Source organism: Neofelis nebulosa, chromosome 1 (genome assembly GCF_028018385.1).
Source record: "Neofelis nebulosa isolate mNeoNeb1 chromosome 1, mNeoNeb1.pri, whole genome shotgun sequence".
Taxonomy (NCBI): domain Eukaryota; kingdom Metazoa; phylum Chordata; class Mammalia; order Carnivora; family Felidae; genus Neofelis; species Neofelis nebulosa.
Genome location: NC_080782.1, coordinates 234517214 through 234537467, shown reverse-complemented (window position 1 = coordinate 234537467; position 20254 = coordinate 234517214). Strand labels below are relative to the sequence as shown.

Below are 20254 nucleotides of genomic sequence, written 5' to 3'. Positions count from 1 at the left end.
TGACATTCCTTTGTCTGAAAAACTTCTGCCAAAGCTTCAAAGCCCAACTCAGCTATTCCCTTCCATGATTCCCTTAGTCTGGGTGGCACCTTTCCTACTGTGTTTTCACTACACCCAGAGGTCAGTTCTACCACACAACTTACAATGCATTGTTAAGTTGCCTGCTTCCCAACTAGACCAGTGGTTCTACCTTCTGGTTTCATGCTCCTTTTATTTTTTTTATTTATTTATTTTGAGACAGAGAGAGAGAGAGAGAGAGAGAGAGAGGGAGAGAGAAAGAATCCCAAGCAGGCTCCGAGCTGTCAGCACAGAGCCTGCCCGACGCAGGGCTCGAACCCATGAACCGTGAGATCACGACGTGAGCTGAAATCGAGTCAGACATTTAACCAACTGCGCCACCCAGGCGCCCCTCAGGCTCCTTTTGCACTCTTAAAAATTATTGAGCTCCAAAGAGCTTTTGTCTGTGTGTAAAGTAACTATCAATATTTAGCATGAGAAATTAAAATGGAGAATTTTTAAAAATATTAATTCATCTTAATATAATAATGAATCTGTTATTTGTTAATGTAAATAACATTTTATGAAAAATAACTATGATTTTCAAAACCAAAAAGAAACCAGTAAGAAGAGTGGCATTTTCTTACATTTTTGTAAATCTTTTTAATGTCTGACTCAACAAAGAACAGCTGGATTCTCATATCTGCTTCTGCTTTCCACCTATTATGACATCCTAAATGTCTTGTAGTCTCTGAAAAACTACACTGTATTCTCGGGGAGAGAATGAGAATCAGAAAGAGCAAATAACGTCTTGATATTATCATGAAAATAGTTTAGCCTTTGCAGACCTTTTCAAAGGGTCTTAAAGGGGTCCTGGGGCCCCGGACCACATCTCCGGAACCTCTGCTCTTAATAGTTAAGTCCTTGCAGACCATGACGTTCCTTTTCTTTGTAACTTCAGAACCTGAAATGGTACATGATTCATGACAGGTATGCAAGAAGTGCTTTTCCTGAGTGCACGAACAAATGGGGGGGATGAACAAATGATCACAAATAAATTCGGGCTGCCTTCTAGTCCCTTCCCTGACGATTTCCACAATATGAATCTCCACAAAATTCAAAAAGGAAATATAATGGTTGGGTGACAGTAATTAAATATCAATTACCATCCATCTGAATGAGTAGTTCAGACTTGACTCTGCGACTTGCCTCATGTTCATCAGAGGTTCCTCTTCGACTGCAGATGGAATCTATCTCATCAATGAAGATTGTGGTGGGTGCATAAAATCTAGCCTTTGTGAAAAATATTTTAAAGAAACCATTTAATGAGCTCATAAGATAATCTGATTTTTTTAATGCCATTTCCTCCTCCTAAGGAAATGGTAAAAAAAAAAAAGAGCAGAAATTTTTCACTGCTTTAATGTCACCATGTGGTTACCAACAGGGATTAAATCATTTATATCACATAAAGGAAATTTCTAAAAATAAAAGCTATATGGTTGGTGAAGGTAGCTGACATACATGGGGATTCATAATACTATGATTTATACTTTCTGTATTTGAAAATTTCCAAAATACAAATCCTTTTAAAGACAAATTACCGATCACCATCCTCAAACATACATACTTTCTTAAATAACTACCGCAAATCCCTTATGAAAAAAGAACAAACTTCAGCGATAGATCAATTTGATTTTTAAAATATACATTACAAAATACTCTGCTCAACCAGCTCATTAGAAATACAGAAATATCAAACATACACAATTCCAAAGTGTCTTCAACCCTCACTGGAAAGGATGCTGAAGGGCCTTCTCTTATGTCAGAGAGGAAAACACACATCAACTACTCCACAAAACCCACTACCCCATATCTTACTCAGGGGTCAAGAACTGTTCAACTGTAAGTCCATTTGCCCTTCTAAAAACAGATCCCCAGGTGAATGGATCTAGATTTATAGGGATATCATTTGCCTACACAAACAGTACTTTGAAATCTGAATATATAGATCATCACTCACCATTTCAAACAACAGACGGACTAACTTCTCAGATTCACCTCTATATTTCGATGTCAATGTAGAAGAGGAAACATTGAAGAATGTTGTGCCACATTCGGTGGCAACAGCTTTAGCTAGCATAGTCTTCCCAGTGCCGGGGGGTCCAACCATCAGCACGCCCTGAAATTTCAAAAGATGTATTAAATGTTTTATCAGATTAAAATACATTCTTATAAAGTATCATCAGCTATTGACATACATAAAAATTCCCATCAAAAGGTAAACCCAATTATCACAGTGAAATCATGGTGCATTTGATAGGAGTATCATTTTACCGAGTAAAAAAAAAATGAAGACTGATTTCATAAAATGTCTCGAATCAGAGGTAGTCAGAAATGGGTGTTACAACAAAAGGTCCAGACAAGAAGAAATCTTCTGATACATTTCGGAAGAACCTACCCAGGGGCACCTGGGTGGCTCAGTTGGTTAAGCGTCCAACTCTTGGTTTCCGCTCAGGTCATGATCTCACGGTTCATGAGTCTGAGCCACACTCTGGGCTCTGTGCTGTCAGTGTGGAGTCTGCTTGGGTTTCTCTCTCTCTCTTAGTCTCTCTCTGGTCCTCCCCCACTCATACTCTCGCTCTCAAAATAAACAAATTAATTAAAAAAAAAAAAAAAAAAAAGAACCGACCCAATTTTCTTAAACCTGGAAGAAGATACGTATGTAGAGTCTTGAGCACTGCTTAAGAATGACTGCTCTATTTAAACATAAAATAAAAAAAACCTTTTCTACCACATCTAGTAGAATTACATATTCCTTGCCCTCCTAAGGGACAAAACCAATCTTCCACAATACATAATACACAGTTTTTAATCAAAACTAGATCCACTTATCAGTTAGTAAGGTAACTGAAATCTAGTGGCAATTCAAGCATAACCAATTTAGCTAGCATTTCGTCAGCTTTAATGTGCTAGACAATAGTTTACATACGATAGTGTTACCGATGAAAGAGCCACTAAATATAACAGACTCAAAACTACATTTTAGTTACTTAATACCTTTGAAAACAAAACTATTCTGTAAAAATAAATCACTAAGGAGTAAAAATTATTCAAGAACACCAATCCTTTAGCGTTGAAGACTACTGGATTCTCAGATACTTCCTATTTTCTTCTGACACTTTTAATGGGAGTGCCGATATATAGGTGACGCTACATTTCTTTTGTATAATAGTGGATGATCTTAATAATTCCTTCCCATTTGTTTGGCTTAATAGGCTTCTGGGGATTTGCATTTTGAAAACTATATGCACATAAAAGTTTCAGAAATTTAGAAACCGTCCAAAACCTTTTCTAGTGTAAAAATTAAGAAAAGGAAAACTCTTTTAAAATAGAGCCTGGAGGCCAGAAGGGGGAGCTCTCACACCCTACAACCCCTAGTCGATTGCAGACCCAACGGGGAAGAGATGGGTCTTGCAGGTCTATGCTACCTTAGCTACTTTACCACCCCAGCAGGAGGAAGAAAGGTTTTTCTACTCCCCTGGCAACAGTCCAGCCAATGAAAGAGTGTCATAACCCAGCCAATGAGAAACCACTATACTTTAACCTTACACTTTGCTCCAATAGACTTTTCCTTTTTTTTTTTTTTTTTTTTTTTTTTTTTAATGTTTATTTATTTCGACAGAGAGAGAAGCAGCAGTGTGGAGGGGGTGCAGGGAGAGAGAGAGAGAGAGTGAGAGCGAGGGAGAATCCCAAGCAGGCTTCCTGCTGTCAGTGCAGAGGCCAACTCAGTACTCTAAATCAAGAGTCCGACAGTCAGATGCTTAGCTAACTGAGCCACCCAGGAGCCCCTCCAATACACTTTTTCTTTGCAACAGGCCTCCCAATTTCCCCTTTCCTCTATAAAAGAGTGTTCCTCTCCTTTGTTCTCCAGTCTTGCCTATGGTTCTGCCATAGCTTGCTTGTCCTAAATTGCAATTCTCTGCTATTCCTAAATAAACCCAGTTTTTGCTGATAAAGTAACTGAGTTTTATTTTTCAGGTTAACACAGTTATAGAATTCAGACACCCAGAAAGAGCAGAGGTCACTAGGATTTAAAACACTACTTTTATAAAAAGTATTTTGCTTTGCAAGGAGCCTTTAACGGTGCATGAGATTGGTATTTTGGAAACTGTAAAAACAACGAATATAACACAGCTATAGCCAAATTCATTATTTGTTTTTCTAATGTCCCCTTTGAATGCCCTTCTCAGTTCCTGTAATGTCCTTCAATGGGGCCACCTCCAACAGGAGCTAATTTCCAAAATTAGCATCTGTACATAGATAGATTCACACAGTACAGTATTTATAAACGTCAGCTCCTCTTTCAATTATCTCCTCGGTTTCCTGTATCTCCTTCTCTATCGGCTCCTTCCCTCAGTATATAAACAGACTTAAATCTGTCCTGTTAACAAAAAATCCTTCACTCGACCCTACATATCCTCTAGCTACTACTCACCTCGCCTTCCCTTCTCAGCCAACCTTCTTAAAGAAATGGTATGTGTTTACTATTTTTTCTTTATGAGCTACAATCCGCCTTCCGCCTCCACTGATTCACTAAAACTGCCTAATTCACTAATGCCAGGGTCATTTTTCAACTTCTGTCGTTTCTCCTTCTGTCCAGTGACGGTGCTGATACCTAACGTTCATTCCCTTCTTCCTGAAATGCTTTCTCCCTGGGTTCATTCTATGAGCCTCTTCCTTCCCTGAGACTCCTCCTACTTGGGACTCTCTTCAGTGCCTTTCGGGTCTCCTCTTCTTCTGCCCTTTACATTCTCAAAGCGATTCCAAGCCTTTCTCTCTTTTCCCTTTATAGACCTCCTTGAACCATCTCATCCACATGCATAGTCTCACTATTTTAATTTAAATCCAAACTCTGTCCTAAGCTCCACACCTCTGTTTCCAATTACTTGCTGAGTATTTACCTAAACATATTTTGTTTCTATTTAAACCTGCGCCTCTTCTCAATTTCCAGTGTCAGTTTATAGTATGCATGCTGTATAATAAAGGATTTGGCTGTTTTTTTCCCCCAGTTCCTGGGAGGTGGAGACCGCAAATCCTCGGAATTTCCAAAGTGACAGGAATGTCTTTGTTGTTTCATTTGAATCCTGAAATTTTATGTTAATGTGGTGACTCATGGTAGGCCCCTATATAGTTTATGCTAATGAGATGATTCAGACGGTAGCTGGCCTTGCCAGAAAAACCAACCATAGGATCAGAGCGTTAGGACTTTGAGCCAACTTTGGGTTGAGTGATGTCAACTAGACCTCTAGAGAAAGGAGAGTGGAGACTGAGACACGTGGGCAGTGATTCAATCAATCCCAGCTATGTAATGAAACCCCAATAAAAACCCTCCACAGTGAAGCTCGAGTGAGCTTCCTTGCTGGCAGGACTCTATGTATTGTCACACACCCATGTGCTAGGAGGGCAAAGCAACCTGACTCTATGGACAAAAAAACAACAGAAGCTTCGCTTCTGGCATCCTCCTGATCATGCCCCTATGCATTTCTTCCCTTGGCTAGTCCCGATTTGCCTCCATTGGCTATGATAAAAATTGTGATTGTAAGTACAATGCTTTCCTAAGGTCTGTGAGTCATTCTAGAGAATTGCCAAATCTAAGGGGATAGTAAGAACCCCCAAATTTATAGCCAGCTGGCCAGAAGTGACGGAGACCTGGGGATGCCCAAGTAGGCAGCTGGCATCTGAAGTGAGGACAGTCCCACAGAAAAGTGCCTTCAACCTATGAGGTTTGGCCCAAAGTAGCTGGTGTCCCAAGTAACTGCACACTCCTTCAATTAAGCCTGGAATTTGGGGGTCATACAACTTGTCCCTCTTCCTCATCCTTATAAACTATTAGTCATATCTTTTATATATCTCATAAATCCACCCATTTTTCACTGGCCAAATAACAAATGCCTTTGTTAAGGTCCTCACTGTTCAGCTCGACTGGTGCAACATCTTCTTAATCAGATTCCTCATCTATATCCTTCTATGTCCATCTCCAGTCCATCCTCCATACTTCTGGTCAAGGTGATCTTTCTATGTTTGCAAATCAACCTCCTGCTAAAGACTTACAGAGCTTGGGGCGCCTGGGTGACTCAGTCAGTTAAGCCTCCAACTCTTGATTTCAGCTCGGGTCATGATCCCACAGTTTTTGAGTTCAAGCCCTTCATCAGGCTCCACGCTGACAGCACTGAGTCCACTTGGGATTCTCTCTCCCTCTCTCTCTGCCCCTCCCCGCCCCCCCCCCCCCCGCTTGCTCTCTTTCTCTCAAAATAAATAAATAAACTTTATAAAAAAAAAAGATTTACAGGGCTCATCGTGATAGGTGGGTGTATGCCTACTATTCCTGCTGTCTTAAAGCTCCTTTATTTTTTTTTTTAATTTTTTTTAACGTTTTTTAATTTATTTTTGAGACAGAGAGAGACAGAGCATGAACAGGGGAGGGTCAGAGAGAGGGAGACACAGAATCTGAAACAGGCTCCAGACTCTGAGCTGTCAGCACAGAGCCCAACGCGGGGCTCGAACTCACCGACCGTGAGATCATGACCTGAGCCGAAGTCGGCCACTTAACCGACTGAGCCACCCAGGCGCCCCTTAAAGCTCCTTTAAATACGTACTTTTAAATACCTACTTTTCTCTCTTTTAAATATTGTTTTAACAGTTACAATAAAAAGGGAATATACAGTAATATGTTACCAAAATTTGGTAGATTTGTAACAGTCCACAAAAGTTTTTAAATTGTAGAAGACAATCAAAATGCTATGGGCATTCCAAGCTATTTGTGTAAATATACAATTTCTCCTCTTCTTTACTTTAAGGCATGTCCAAAGAGAAAGAGACATTGAGAAGAGAAACAGACCTTCCTATGTAATTCAGAAGGGCAAAGTAAGATCATGGTTTTATTTCACTCTGCCAGTCAGATTTGCCTGTGACTAAGACCAAACAAAGCTCCAGGCAGCCATTGTCAGAAGGTTCTTTTTTAATAGGCCAAAATAAAAGCAACGGACTTGGGAACTAGCCCTGGGCAGACTTTTTAATCTAAAGTAGAGGGCATGTCTTAGAATTATACCATGCTGAAATGAAGTGACCAAAATAATTAATGGTGAGAAATACGTCAACTTTTAGAAAGGCATTTATTTGATCAAACACTTATTCTATGAGATTACCTGCTGTTTAGGGGCACCTGGCTGGCTCTGTTGGGAGAGCATGCAACTCCTGACCTTGAGGTCGTTGAGTCTGAGCCCCAGGTGAGGTGTACAGATTACCCAATAAATAAGTAAGTAAATAAATAAATAAATAGACTCTTCAATTCGCTTCTTAATTTTTTTATCTACAGAAACAGACATCCAGAAAATTCTTAAAGCTAATCCCTAGCTTGGCAAACCTGAGGGGAGTGACTCAACTGAAGACGGTAATTTCAACACTCTGTCCCTCTCTTGCCATGCAGGGGCAACACACCTCGACTACAAATTCAAATCCAGGTATTTAGGGGGTACACAAACCTCCTCCAGCTTTTACTCACTGTGCTAACACACACATAAAGAAACCACAATGGTGTCGTTCATTATCACGTAAGCCACATTTTTATACCTATTTTATTTTAATAAATGCTCACCTTCCACGGCCTTCTAATCCCTTTGAAAAAGTCAGGCATCCACATTGGCAGAACAACAGCTTCCCTGAGCAACTTCTTAGCTTCTTCCAAATCTGCTATGTCATCCCTTTGCAACAACAGCAAAGTTTCGTGTTTATTCAAGGACACCTCTGACTTATGGGCAATACTCATTCTTTTAAATTTTTTATTTATGAAGTTGTTATTACATTAAGAACATGATTTAATTAATACTGCATAAAATGATCAGTGAAAACATATGGCAGTTATTAATTAGGACATGTTATTCAATTAACAACCTTCATCAGTTATGTCAACATCAAATTAACATGTAAAATGTCTTGGTTATATTTTGAAAGAATTGTCCTGTCAATCCTACACACTCGTATATTAGGCATGAAGTCACAGTCAGGAAGATTAATGGATAATAAGAAAAGACTCACACCAGGCCAGCCAATAACTTGCTTTCTCTGCTACTTTAATTTAAGAACTTAAAGACTAACCAATGAATGCTAGGATTCCTGGATACGATGTCTCTCTCAAGAGTTTCTACCAGATCCTTATCATAGCCCGCACCATCAAATTTGGGAATTTCACCATCACTTGCACCGTCTTGCATATTCTTCCTTCCCTGGAGACAGATATAAAAAAAAGTACTGTTCAATAACAAAAGATCATTTTAGGGGCGGCTGGGTGGCTCAGTTGGTTGAACGTCCAACTCTAGATTTTGGCTCAGGTCATGATCTCACGGTCTGTGGGATCGAGCCCCGCACTGGGCTCTGTGCCGACAACTCAGAGCCTGCTTGCGATTCTCTCTCTCTTTCTCTCTGCCCCCTCCTGACACATGCACTCTTTCTCTCAAAATAAATAAACATTTTTTTAAAACACAAAAAAAAACAAGATAATTTTAATTAACATCACTGAGTTTCAAAATATTATAATGTAATCATTTAAAATAATTTTTTTGGGGGCGCCTGGGTGGCGCAGTCGGTTGAGTGTCCAACTTCAGCCAGGTCACGATCTCGCGGTCCATGAGTTCGAGCCCCGCGTCAGGCTCTGGGCTGATGGCTCGGAGCCTGGAGCCTGTTTCCGATTCTGTGTCTCCCTCTCTCTCTCTGCCCCTCCCCCGTTCATGCTCTGTCTCTCTCTGTCCCAAAAATAAAAATAAAAAAAAAAAAACTTAAAAAAAAAAATAATTTTTTTGTTATTTTAAGATAGCGTTTTCTGATTACCCAAATGCCACCCTTCCTTGTTCATTTCCTCAGAAACAGATGAATTGACCAACTTCATTATCCACTCCTTCAAATTTACATCCGTGGACGGACAGTTGCAAGTAAGACTAAAATGACCCTTGCTAGATATTTCTGAATTTGTGGATGCAGGGAATTTCCACCACCACCAGAGAATACACAGACTATTAATGCAGAGGACAAAACAACCTTAATTCACTGAGAACCTACTACCTGCCAATAAATCTCACATATAACTGTCTCATTTAATACTCACAACAAGGTAGGTATTATTATCCTTATTTTTACAAATGAGGACCTAGGACTCAGGTGAAATAACTTAATCACCCATAATTATTAAATGGCAGAGTAGAGATTTTAATGCATCTCTTCCTAACTCCCCGAACCCGTGCCCTTTGCACAACATCAGACCATCTCATGCCTAATTGAGTCAGCTTACAGCTTAAGAGCTTTACAAACTATGACATCCTTCAAAGCAACCAAGAAGAGGCTGCATATAGGGAAAGAGTTGGGACTCTGAACTGCTTCTTACAAAGCCTTTTCCCTGTTACTCTAAGCGCCCCTCAGGATTCAGGGGTTTCTTCCCAGCAAGGTCCTTGGACCACATCATAAAGTCATTGTAATGATAATGGTAAAAGGACCTTTTTAAGTAGTGCTATTAAGACCACTAAAGCAATATACTTTACCCCAATTCTTCATTTAATAATATGGTGGCTTTAAAAAAAGAATTACATGCTCTGTTTTCTATGGGGTTCTGCCAAGATTTCCTCAGCTTTGAAGAGCTTGAAATGAAATGTGCTCAGTTGCTAGAGACAGTTCAACCAATGGAACGACGTCAGGGGACAGAGCCAAATACCTCCCCAGAGCTTCAGCCCCACAGTTACTGTCTAATACAAAAACGAAAGGGAAAGTAGTCAAAAAATGAGTCAATATCCTAACCTTAAATCTGAAGGGAGAGAACAGCAATGAACCCCTCCTACCACACTTCATCTGAGATACACCATAGGCTTGACCATAACTGCTGACAGGGGACTAAATGGCTCCCTTTGGGCAAATGCTCTAGTTCATTAAGCCACTAGGTAAATGACCAAATAGTAATCTTGGTGACTCGACCCAAAAAATGAATAATTTTCTGTTTCTAGGTAGCACAGTGACACTATCAAGCTGAATTTTCAGAAAGATTCTTGTATTTCAGATGATAGATATCAATACTGACACTATGAAAAAGAGTAAATTTTGGGGCTCCTGGGTGGCTCAGTCAGTTAAGCATCCAATTTCAGCTCAGGTCATGATCCCACAGTTCACGAGTTCAAGCACTGCATGGGGCTCTGTGCTGACAGCTCAGAGCCTGGAGCCTGCTTCGGATTCTGTGTCTCCCTCTCTCTCCACCTCTCCCCCTCTTGTGCTCTGTCTCTGTCTCTCTCTCTCTCTCTCTCTCAAAAATAAATAAATATTAAAAAAAAAAAAAAGAGTAAATTTCTGGCATACCTACACAACATTACATTACATCTACAAGTTTAAAATGAGCTCGGCCTAGAATCACATTTTATAATACAGGTAGGGCACAGTTACAAAGCCACATTCAAACAAATCACCAGAAACTAATCCCTTTAAAAACTTTTCGGGGGCTCAGTCTGTTGAGCATCCAGCTCTTGACTTCAGCTCAGGTCATGATCTCACAGTTTGTGGGTTCAAGCCCCGCATCTGGCTCTGCACTTGGGATTCTCTCCCTCTCCCTCTCCTCTGCTCGTGCTCTCTTTCTCTCTCAAAATAAATAAACTTAAAAAAAAAAACAAAAAAAACACCTCTTCTAGAAATAAGTCAACTAAAGAATGCAACAGAAACTGATATATCTGAGACTTAAGTCTTGAAATGGCATCGTAATTTAAGACCTACCAAAAAATTACTATTAAAAAATGTAGGTAGACATCCATTTTAATATGAATGTCCAAGTGGTAGGAAAGACTTGATAAATACTACCAAGAGAAACAAAAAGCTGTACACTTATCTGAAAGTAATAGAAATCAGAGGATTTTTAAGAATAATAAATACGTGAGCATCTGTCTAACACATTTCATTATGCAGTAGGTTTTATCGGTGAATGCATATACACTATCTGCCCTCATTGAGCATCTAGTCTGGTAGGGGAAACAAGTAACAAGTAAACAAAACAAAAACACACATAATCATAAACTGCGAAATGCTACGAAAAATGTGGGTGGTCAGGGTGGCTCAAAGGTATTGAGCAAATAAAACAGATTGGAGAGGAAGGCAGGGGCCAGCTCACCTAGGCCCCTGCAGGTCACAGTGAGGAGTTTGGATTTTATTCTAAGTGCACGAGGAAATTTCTGAAATGTGTTCAATAGGGAAGCGACAGGATCCGATTTACATTTTTAAATGATCCTTCTGCCTACCATGTGGGAAAAGGATGGGGTGGGGGGAGGAGAAGAAGCAGAGAAAGGAAAGCCTCTATTACACTACTCAAGGTCAAGCCTCTTAATTCGCAGAAGAGGAAATACAGGTGTAAGCCAGTCAAATGACCTGCCCTAGAATCCAAAGTTTATCAAAGGTCGAGATGAGATCTGAGTACAAATTAAGCAAAAAAGATTCTAGGAACTTTCACAAATCAAAATGGTGAGGTTATTAAAGAAAAAAATTAGGGAAACTAAAAGTAAATCATTTGGTTACATTGAGGAGAAATCAACAAAATGGGTGACCATTATCCTTCAGAACAAATACCCAGCTAACCTGGAATAGGGATATCAAATATAAGTAACTGTAGTTTCAGTTCATGGGCTAGACTAACTGTAATACCTAAAAGGGACTGAGTTTTCAGGCAACTAAGATAACCTCACCCAAGATATTATTACCTGTACGGTTTACTAATGATGACAATACTAGCTGCAAATAACACCGAAACGATCTTAGACTTCTTTGCTTAGATTTTCACATTAATTGACAAAGGTCAACACTAGCAAGAATCTGATATTTAGCATGAAGTCTAACAGCCCCTTTTCCTCAAAATATTTTAGTATCTTTTTGCTAACATCTCAATTACCCTTATCAAGAAAGATTTGTTGATGATCTTTCATCAGTATTGGCTCATCATCCCATTTGAAAAAAAAAAAAAAAAAACGAGGCTAAAATTAGCAACTAACCCAATATTAGATAGAGTCCGTTAATAACACAGCTTGGCCTCAAGCACAAACAACGGTTTTTTGCATTTTATTGTGTGCCTCCCCACGCGGGCAGATGAAGTGCAAGATGGTCAGTTACAGCTCTGAGTCTTGCGTTTCAGGTGGCAAGTGAATTAGACCCAGAGAAGGATACCCAGGGTGAGAAAGGATTGAAAACACCACATCATAGAGAGGAGAATCAAGGACACTAGAGACATTTAAGGTAAAGAAGCAAACACTAACGGAGCCACATGACCAACTGACCTGTTTACCGCCATCTCCTCTATCTTATTCTAAAAGAAAGAACTGGGACCAATAGAAAGTAACAAAGGATATAAATTTCAGATCAGCAGAACAATTTTCTAACAATGGGTTCTGTCTAACAAAGGGGTCATTGCTCTTGTTGGGTGGTGAGCTACCCCACATCAGAATTACTAGCCAATTAGTAATAAAAAAAAAAACTGGCCCACAGTCCCAGTGATGTCAAAGTTCATCTCAACTGAGGTCAGCAACATCACGCCAGTAGTCTGGAATCGGTCATAGAAGTACTTATACCACAGAAATCAGCCGATGGTATAAATCGGGGCTTGATTGTTTTGTTAACAGTCTAGACTTAAGAAAATAAGGGGGGGAATGTTAATGCAGGTGAAACTTAAAAGTCTGTCATTTCCGCAGTTGTTACTTCCTAAATAGCGCAGAAATTAAGGAAATATTTTTCCAGTATCTGAAAACCATGATCCGATTCATCGAAGTTGCTCAAATACCTGCTGAATGAATGAACTACCGACATACATTTCTATTGTTACACTTTCACCTTACTCATTAATGAAAAAAAAATACCACCCAACATTCGTGTCAGAACTACATTTCTCTTCATCTGTTATCTGCAACCATAGGTTGGCCACAGATACAAGATTAGTAAAACTCAGCAGAGGCCTTGTGTGAGAGTCCATTAGCTCTACAAAATTTACAATAATAGTACTATATATTCCATGATTTGTAATGATGTGCTACACATCCTTAACATCAGATTTATAACAAATGTGTGAACGTGTATATACACGCACATTTTCAGGAAACTAGTTACTGAACGTTCACCAGTACACTGCTAGTTAGATGATCATCGTTCGTCAAATAGTACCCATATGACGGTATCCTTTTCTTCAAGGAAAAAAAAAAAAAGTTTTCTTCAAGTCACTGTTCATCTGTACAAGGACCCATCAACAGCTCTCAATCCAGTTTATAACATCTCTCCACATCAGACATCCAGACATCCCTACACTTACTCAGGGATGAGAAGGAAAGGAGTCAAAAAGGGTCATTTGTTACGTGAAATTCAATGAAATAAAGTCATTGACATGTAATAATTTTAGATTAATTCTATTAATATAATTTACCATGCTTTATTCTGAATTCTATTTAAAAGCATATACAGCTTTAATCAGTACTGCTCATTTCACTAAGAGTTAATTCACCATAGAGCCACAGTCTGAAAATACTTGGGAATCAGAGTTTTATGAATTGAACTTATTTTCGGTTGTAGTACAAAAACATTTCCTCTGCTACCTAATATTTTTAAACCATCTTTTTTCAATAAAAAAATGCATTGATTATTTCTGTGTCTATTTCTATACCGACCCTAGGTTTAAACAGTTAAATAATAATACATCAAGAGGCACCTGGCCGGCTCCACTGGTGGAGCACGTGACTCTTGATCTCAGAGTTGTGGGCTTGAGCCCCCTGTTGGGTATAGAGATTACTCAGAAAGGATAAAAATCTTTAAAAAGAAATAATAATACATCGAACGTTCTCAGGTACATTCAAATAAGACCGACAAATATAGCTGTAAAGGTGAACTGATTCTTCTGACTCCCTCTCATCAGTAAGAAAATAATCAGCGTGAGGTCAGGAGTCACACTTTATTAGAGTCTGTATTCCCAGTCCCTGCAAAGTATGACTAATACAAAGTACGCACACAATAAAGGTGTGTTAAGTAAACAGGGTAACAAACTGGCTTATGATGAGTCTGTGGACCTCAGGGAGAGAAAAACTGTAACGGCTGGACAACAGATCACCATACACAGTGATGGTTACTGGTTAAGAACCAGTATTTTTAAGCTTGGACCTCACTGGAAACCTGTCAACAGTTTTAAAAAAAGAGCGGGGGGAGGGGGGGACGGGGGGGGGTGCTTAATCACTCTCAGAAAAGGAGCTGGAAAATCTTATAAAAGGCATCCGTGATACATTAAAATAAGACAGTAAGCGTTTTCAAACAAGAGGCTGCATAGCAAACCGATTAAAAGCCCAGGTGTTCAAAGAGTTCAACTCCTAGTTCCCGCACCGACTTGTGCAGGTACGAGGCTGGTGCCTCAATTTCTTCATATGTAGAACAGGGGAAATAATGCTGAGGTCACAGAAACTTACAGGAATTAAGTAAGCCACCATATATATAAAGCTTCAAACATCCAACGATACTGAGAATCTTGGGTGAGGTATTCTCATGTCCTCACTTTTTTTTTTTTTTACATCTATAAAGTTAAGCGTTGAAGTACAAATTCATCTGAGATCATGAGCTACTGTATACAAATATATAATTATATAATTTTTATACATATTCATGTAACTAAATACTTTTCCTCAAAATAACAATGTCCTTACTATCGCCAATGCATTCTGAATTTTCTAGTCTACTCTTCTTTAAAAAAAAAAAAAAAAAGCTGGTTGCAATACACAAAACTAATTTTAAAAAACCAACAGCACTGGGAACCAAAATATCTCTGAGGAGGCGTCCAATACAAGGTACTCATTTTCAAATTAGCTTTCAAAAGCAGTTTCACCTAAACTTCCTCGAACCCTATCACAGGTCTCAGTGAGTTTTAGGGACATTCTAATGGGTATTTGAGTGCTTACAATGATCATAACTGAACCACGTACGCTTTTCAAATACTAATAAACTTTGCATTCGTTTCTCTTAATTGTAGTCCCTTTTGTGTCCAGAGTGACTCAGAAGACATCTTTTATCTTCAAACAACTGTAGAGTTCTCTTTTTAAAAAAATAAAGGGCTTACTTTCCAGTGACATTCTGAGTACTTACATGTCAGTGAAAGAATAGGATTTAGAAAATTATTTGGAACTTTTTAAGAGAAAGACAATTTGCAATCTCCAGAAAAATCTGACATTCAACAAATGCTGCCTCATTGCTTTGTTCTTTGCTGACGAATCACATTAAAAATCAACATTTATTTAATTGTTCCGGGACTCTTTTCAAATCCAATCCATATTTTTAATCTAGTTTGGTAGGGATATTCCATAATATGAAAAAATCCTAAAATAAAGAGGAAAAAGATCTGTGACTTCACAAATTCCATTCCAAGCTCCATTCCTTAATCTATGACCTGGGGCTAGGTACTTCCGCTCTCTCCCTCGGTTTCTTCATTTGTAAAATGGGAAAAAGGGGACTACCTACTTCATGGGATGGTTTCATGGATTAATGTCTAATTGCTCTGAATGCTGCCCAGCAAGGAAGCATCCAAATAAACCAAGACCAAGGTTATTCTCTTGCGTTATGTGAAATTACGGTGAAAGCCTGGCATTTCCTCACACAGTTCTAAAAGTTTTCCTGAAAGCTACGAGCAGAGTGACGGTTGGACTTTAGCCCCTACTTTATGTTCCAAAGTGCACGCCAGGGTTAACTGACAAAATGAAGAACAAGGAAAGAAACAAAAATGACAGACAACATAGAGATTTTTAAGTATCCATTCAGATGGCTTTTGATAATGGGGGGAAAACAGTACAATTTCACCAGCAGGAACAATTAATTAATTTATTGGTGTCCCTCATGAATCCCAAAAAGGATCAGAGATGGAATCACTTACTGTTTTATGGTATAATAGCTCCGACAAATTATCAATGTAAAAATATCTAATTCCTTTGCTGTGTCCTAGTGAGGCAGACAAGCAGAATCTATCTCTGAATCTAGCTCATGAGAAATACTCCAAAAACACCGGTTGTATTCTACCAGACACAAGGCCTAGGAAGGTGGTCTGTGCAGAGTCCTTATCTTCTAATTGAAATCATACATCATAAAAATATTCCAACACAGCATCTAATCTTTAAGGATAACAACTTGCTATTAGTGGTAAGTTATATTTTCATTATAAGTGTTCTGGTATCTACATGATGACATATCCTGAATCTCTAGCTAGGAAAATGTTCAACATCTTGGTCGCAATTCAATAATCATCATCATTCATTTATGACGTCACAATGGAAATGGGAAATGCTATCGCTAAAAATCTAATTTTGTTTTCACTAAAACTAAAGCTAAAAGATGGGTCAGATCATCCTGGCTGGCTCCCTACTCTATAAGATTATCTTCAGCCCATGTTCCTAAAGTCCATTGTAAGGGCAGTACAGAATCGCCACCTAGTACTATGTTTATTCACGGATGAATTTCCCAGATAAAGTAAATGCACACAGTGAACCCCAACCCAGGAAAATTCTCTCGTTAAGAGAAAAAAAACCGATATCCGCGTTAAGTCCTTCCCCTACAACTGTTTTCATTTATTGCTCATTTCAATTCAGAATACTTGTTCAAATATCTTTTAAGTTTTAAAACTTTGAGTATTTCTCCCAAAGACCCGTTTTACTAAAGATCTGTGAGTCTTTATTGAAATACACCTCTGAGGTTATTAGCATTGCGGGGTTCTCCTTAGATTGCAAAGACTACTTGGAGTTCTGAATCAGACTTTTTTTTTTGTTTTCACTCTCTTCCGTGTCAAAACCGGGGGTACCCTGAAAACCCGAAAGACGTGATAATATTCACCAAAAGCCATGGGCCTCAAGTGAACGAGTTACAAAGAGAGTCTTGCCTTATCCTCTCTTCCTTTTGCTCTATAATCCTTGTCTCTACTGGTGGAGGGTTTTTCACTCTTCGATATAGGATGTGCTCGGCCCACAGGTCCCCGGGCTCCCGCTCCGGGCATTTCTTTCCTCAGAGGTCTTACTTCTCGATTGGGACGCCTTATCTGAGGTGGAGCTCTGACAGGAAAAAAATGAAAATGAAAATTAATCAAAGGCAAAAGTAGTTTGACGCTCTTGTAGTCAATAAAACTATTCAATCAAGAAGCCCTAAATCTCCATCGTTTCCCTTTTGCCAATTCATGGCTACAACTATTAGATCAGTTCTTAAAAGTACTTTTCGGGGGGGGTGGGGGGGCAGTAGTGCTTTTCTATAAAATAGACTGGTTGATACAATTTTTAAGTACATATAAATGATATGCATAACAGCAATTATTTTGTCAAAAATAACTATTAATCACCAATAGAGGGCAATACAGACTATTTCCATCTAACAATCTTAATAGTGTAATGGAAAGTCAATTACTTTATTCATTACTGTCTTAAACCCAAACTAAGTAACTTTTAAAAAAACAAATGCATTTGAAACTAATATCACATTGCATGTAAATTATACTTCAACTTTTGCAAAAGCATTAAAAGCTGAAAGGACAGGAATTCAAAATACAACTATTCGCGCAGTCGACTTAATTTACTGATTACAATGAAAATTATTTCCTCTGCTTCTGTGCTGGAAAACCCACCATTTCATTCATCAAATTATAAGCAGTAGGGCTAAACAATGCAATTTTTCACATGCAAATTCACTTTTGTGTGAAAATGTTATTCTTGCATCAAAGGTGCCAAAAATCACAGGACCGTTCAAATTACACAGGCCCCCAGATGTGAACGAAGAACTCAGAGCCCCGTGTATGGCGAAGGATGTTAACTAGACACATGGCAGCCCATTTCACAACATATAAAAATACTGAATCGTCAGGTTCTACACCTGACGCTAATGTTGCATGTCAATTATACCTCAATGTCTTTTAAGTGTTGACAACTACATAAAAGAAAGCATGGGCACCAAGTGACGCATTTTGTTCCCTGTGATGCAAAACACTTCCTCTTCAATAGCGAAACTCTAAGGTTTCTTTTTTTTTTTAATTTTTTTTTTCAACGTTTTTTATTTATTTTTGGGACAGAGAGAGACAGAGCATGAACGGGGGAGGGGCAGAGAGAGAGGGAGACACAGAATCGGAAACAGGCTCCAGGCTCCGAGCCATCAGCCCAGAGCCTGACGCGGGGCTCGAACTCACGGACCGCGAGATCGTGACCTGGCTGAAGTCGGATGCTCAACCGACTGCGCCACCCAGGCGCCCCGAAACTCTAAGGTTTCTTAGCACAGTATTTAGCATCTCTCTTTGGGTGCTACGGGGACTCTATCCACTCTGTGCCTAATCTCTTGGTTCTTCTTCCTTGGACTGTCTCTGCTTCTGTTTTCCTATCTTTTCTCTCTCTACTGCTCTGCCTTCACTTGTAGCCCTTGAGATCCCATATGTGTATTCCTTTTTTTTTTTTTACCCATATGCCCTACCTATTATTATCCCTTTTCCAACTTCAGGCTTTCAGTTCATCCAACTCATCATGGAGTCTCTCTCCCTGATATCAGAAGTGAGACATGTATATAACTCAGAACCCAGCAACACGGAAAAACAGATGAAAAGCCAGGAAGGATGCCACCTTAAGGCAACAGAAGTAAAAAACAAAAAACAAAAAACAAAAAACTGTTGACATATGGCAGGTCTAATACAGCATCTTCAGACTGTTGGAATGAGACCGCCGCATGAAACTGCTGGGATAAGAGAAGCTAGGGCTCTTCGGTCATTACACACTGACATCTGAATCCTTGGAGCTGACTCAGCTCAATAATTATTTATTGACCACCTATTAGGAGGTACATGGCCACTAGTGTGCTAGGCCCCAGGAGGAGACAAAGATGAATGGGCAATCTTGTGAAAGACATCACGGGAAAGGAACTGGTTACAAGGCATTTTCAAATACAAAGATATTACTGCATTATCAGTTTAGGGCAAGCTTAGTCTTTTAAGCATCTGCCAACAAAGCAACACTGTGATGAGACGGATTTAAGACAACCAAAAACGTTACGCGCTCTGTTCCCGGCATTTCACTGCAACAACTATCTTTTGACCGAGCGTTTGCTCCGTTTTGCTGAAGGAGCGAAAAGCAGCAGGGCAGCCCTTTACTTTGGGGTGCGCGCATTTGCGCGTGCGTAAACGCCTTCCCCGAATCGGACTCGTGGGGAAGGCCCAAGACGACACAAGGAGAGCCGCGCTCTCTTCCACGCACAACGTACGTCAAGTCCGCCCTTCTGGTGGCAGCTGCGCCTGCTATTCAAACAGTCCGTCGTTGTCTGTGGGCCTGCTTTTTAGAGGCACAGGCAGCCTGAAGCTTTTGCTCCCCAGCCGCAAGCCGGTCCCCTACAGCTGCGTGCCAGGCTGCTCGTCAGTTGCTGGGCCTGCCCGCGAGGCCTCAGCGCCCGGGGCTGAGCCGTAGTGAGTCCTGAAACGTTTCTTCTGCCTTCGCGGCTGGCACATTCCCCACCTCGGCTTGCTCTCCAGCGGTGGCTTAGGGGTCCCGCTTCAGTCCGGTTGGCACACGCATCCAGCCCAGGCAGGCTGTGCCGTGAGAAGAATGATGTCCAAGCTCTCGCACAGGCTTGCGTCCCAAGTGTTCGCTGCCGCTGACCTTGTCCCGCCACTCACCATTCTGATGGGCTTGTATGCGGTCTGAACGAAACTGCTCGAGAAGCCAGAGGTGCCCTTTGGGGCAAGACCCGCAACCTCACGGAAAGGGTGCCTGTGCTCCGAGAAAAAGTCTTCGGTTGCATCTCGCTGCGGTTGGATATTACATTTGTAACAGACCCTGGCAACTTCCCAAAGGACATCCTTGATTCTGTTCTGTACTTCCTCCATTAGCGCATCACTGCACAATGTCATGCTTCAATTTAAGGATTCAGTGACAGCTTCCAGGCTGAGGGGGAAAAAAAGAAGTCTCGGGGCTTCTTTTATTGGTCTCGTTTAAAAAGAGGCTTCAGTAGGGTTACACGGCACCACCAACCTCTGCCCCGATGGTCAAAGAGAAGACGACACTGTACTAGCTTACAGTATTCCCGAGATAGAGAATATCTGATCGAGCTGCAGATACAAGATTAGAAGGTCTGCACTATACTCAGTTCTCCTAGATTCCCCTCTAGAAACGGAAAGAAATGCGCTTTCTGTCATATGCAAATAAGCCTAATTTGTTCCAAAATCCAGTGT

The 20254-nt window shown here is 40.0% G+C and overlaps 1 protein-coding gene across 7 annotated transcripts in view; it reads right to left on the bottom strand.

The window, feature by feature from the left end:
* The window catches only part of KATNAL1 (katanin catalytic subunit A1 like 1), a 104352-nt gene that overhangs the window by 37988 nt on the left and 46110 nt on the right, over positions 1 to 20254 (bottom strand). For all 7 annotated transcript variants that reach the window (XM_058688578.1, XM_058688569.1, XM_058688587.1 and 4 more), the window contains 5 exons: positions 16946 to 17114; positions 8152 to 8279; positions 7652 to 7757; positions 2018 to 2176; positions 1164 to 1290 (listed from right to left, as the gene is read on the bottom strand). In XM_058688578.1, the coding sequence (XP_058544561.1) occupies positions 1164 to 1290; positions 2018 to 2176; positions 7652 to 7757; positions 8152 to 8279; positions 16946 to 17114 (689 nt within the window). The remainder of the gene's footprint in view (positions 1 to 1163; positions 1291 to 2017; positions 2177 to 7651; positions 7758 to 8151; positions 8280 to 16945; positions 17115 to 20254) is intronic.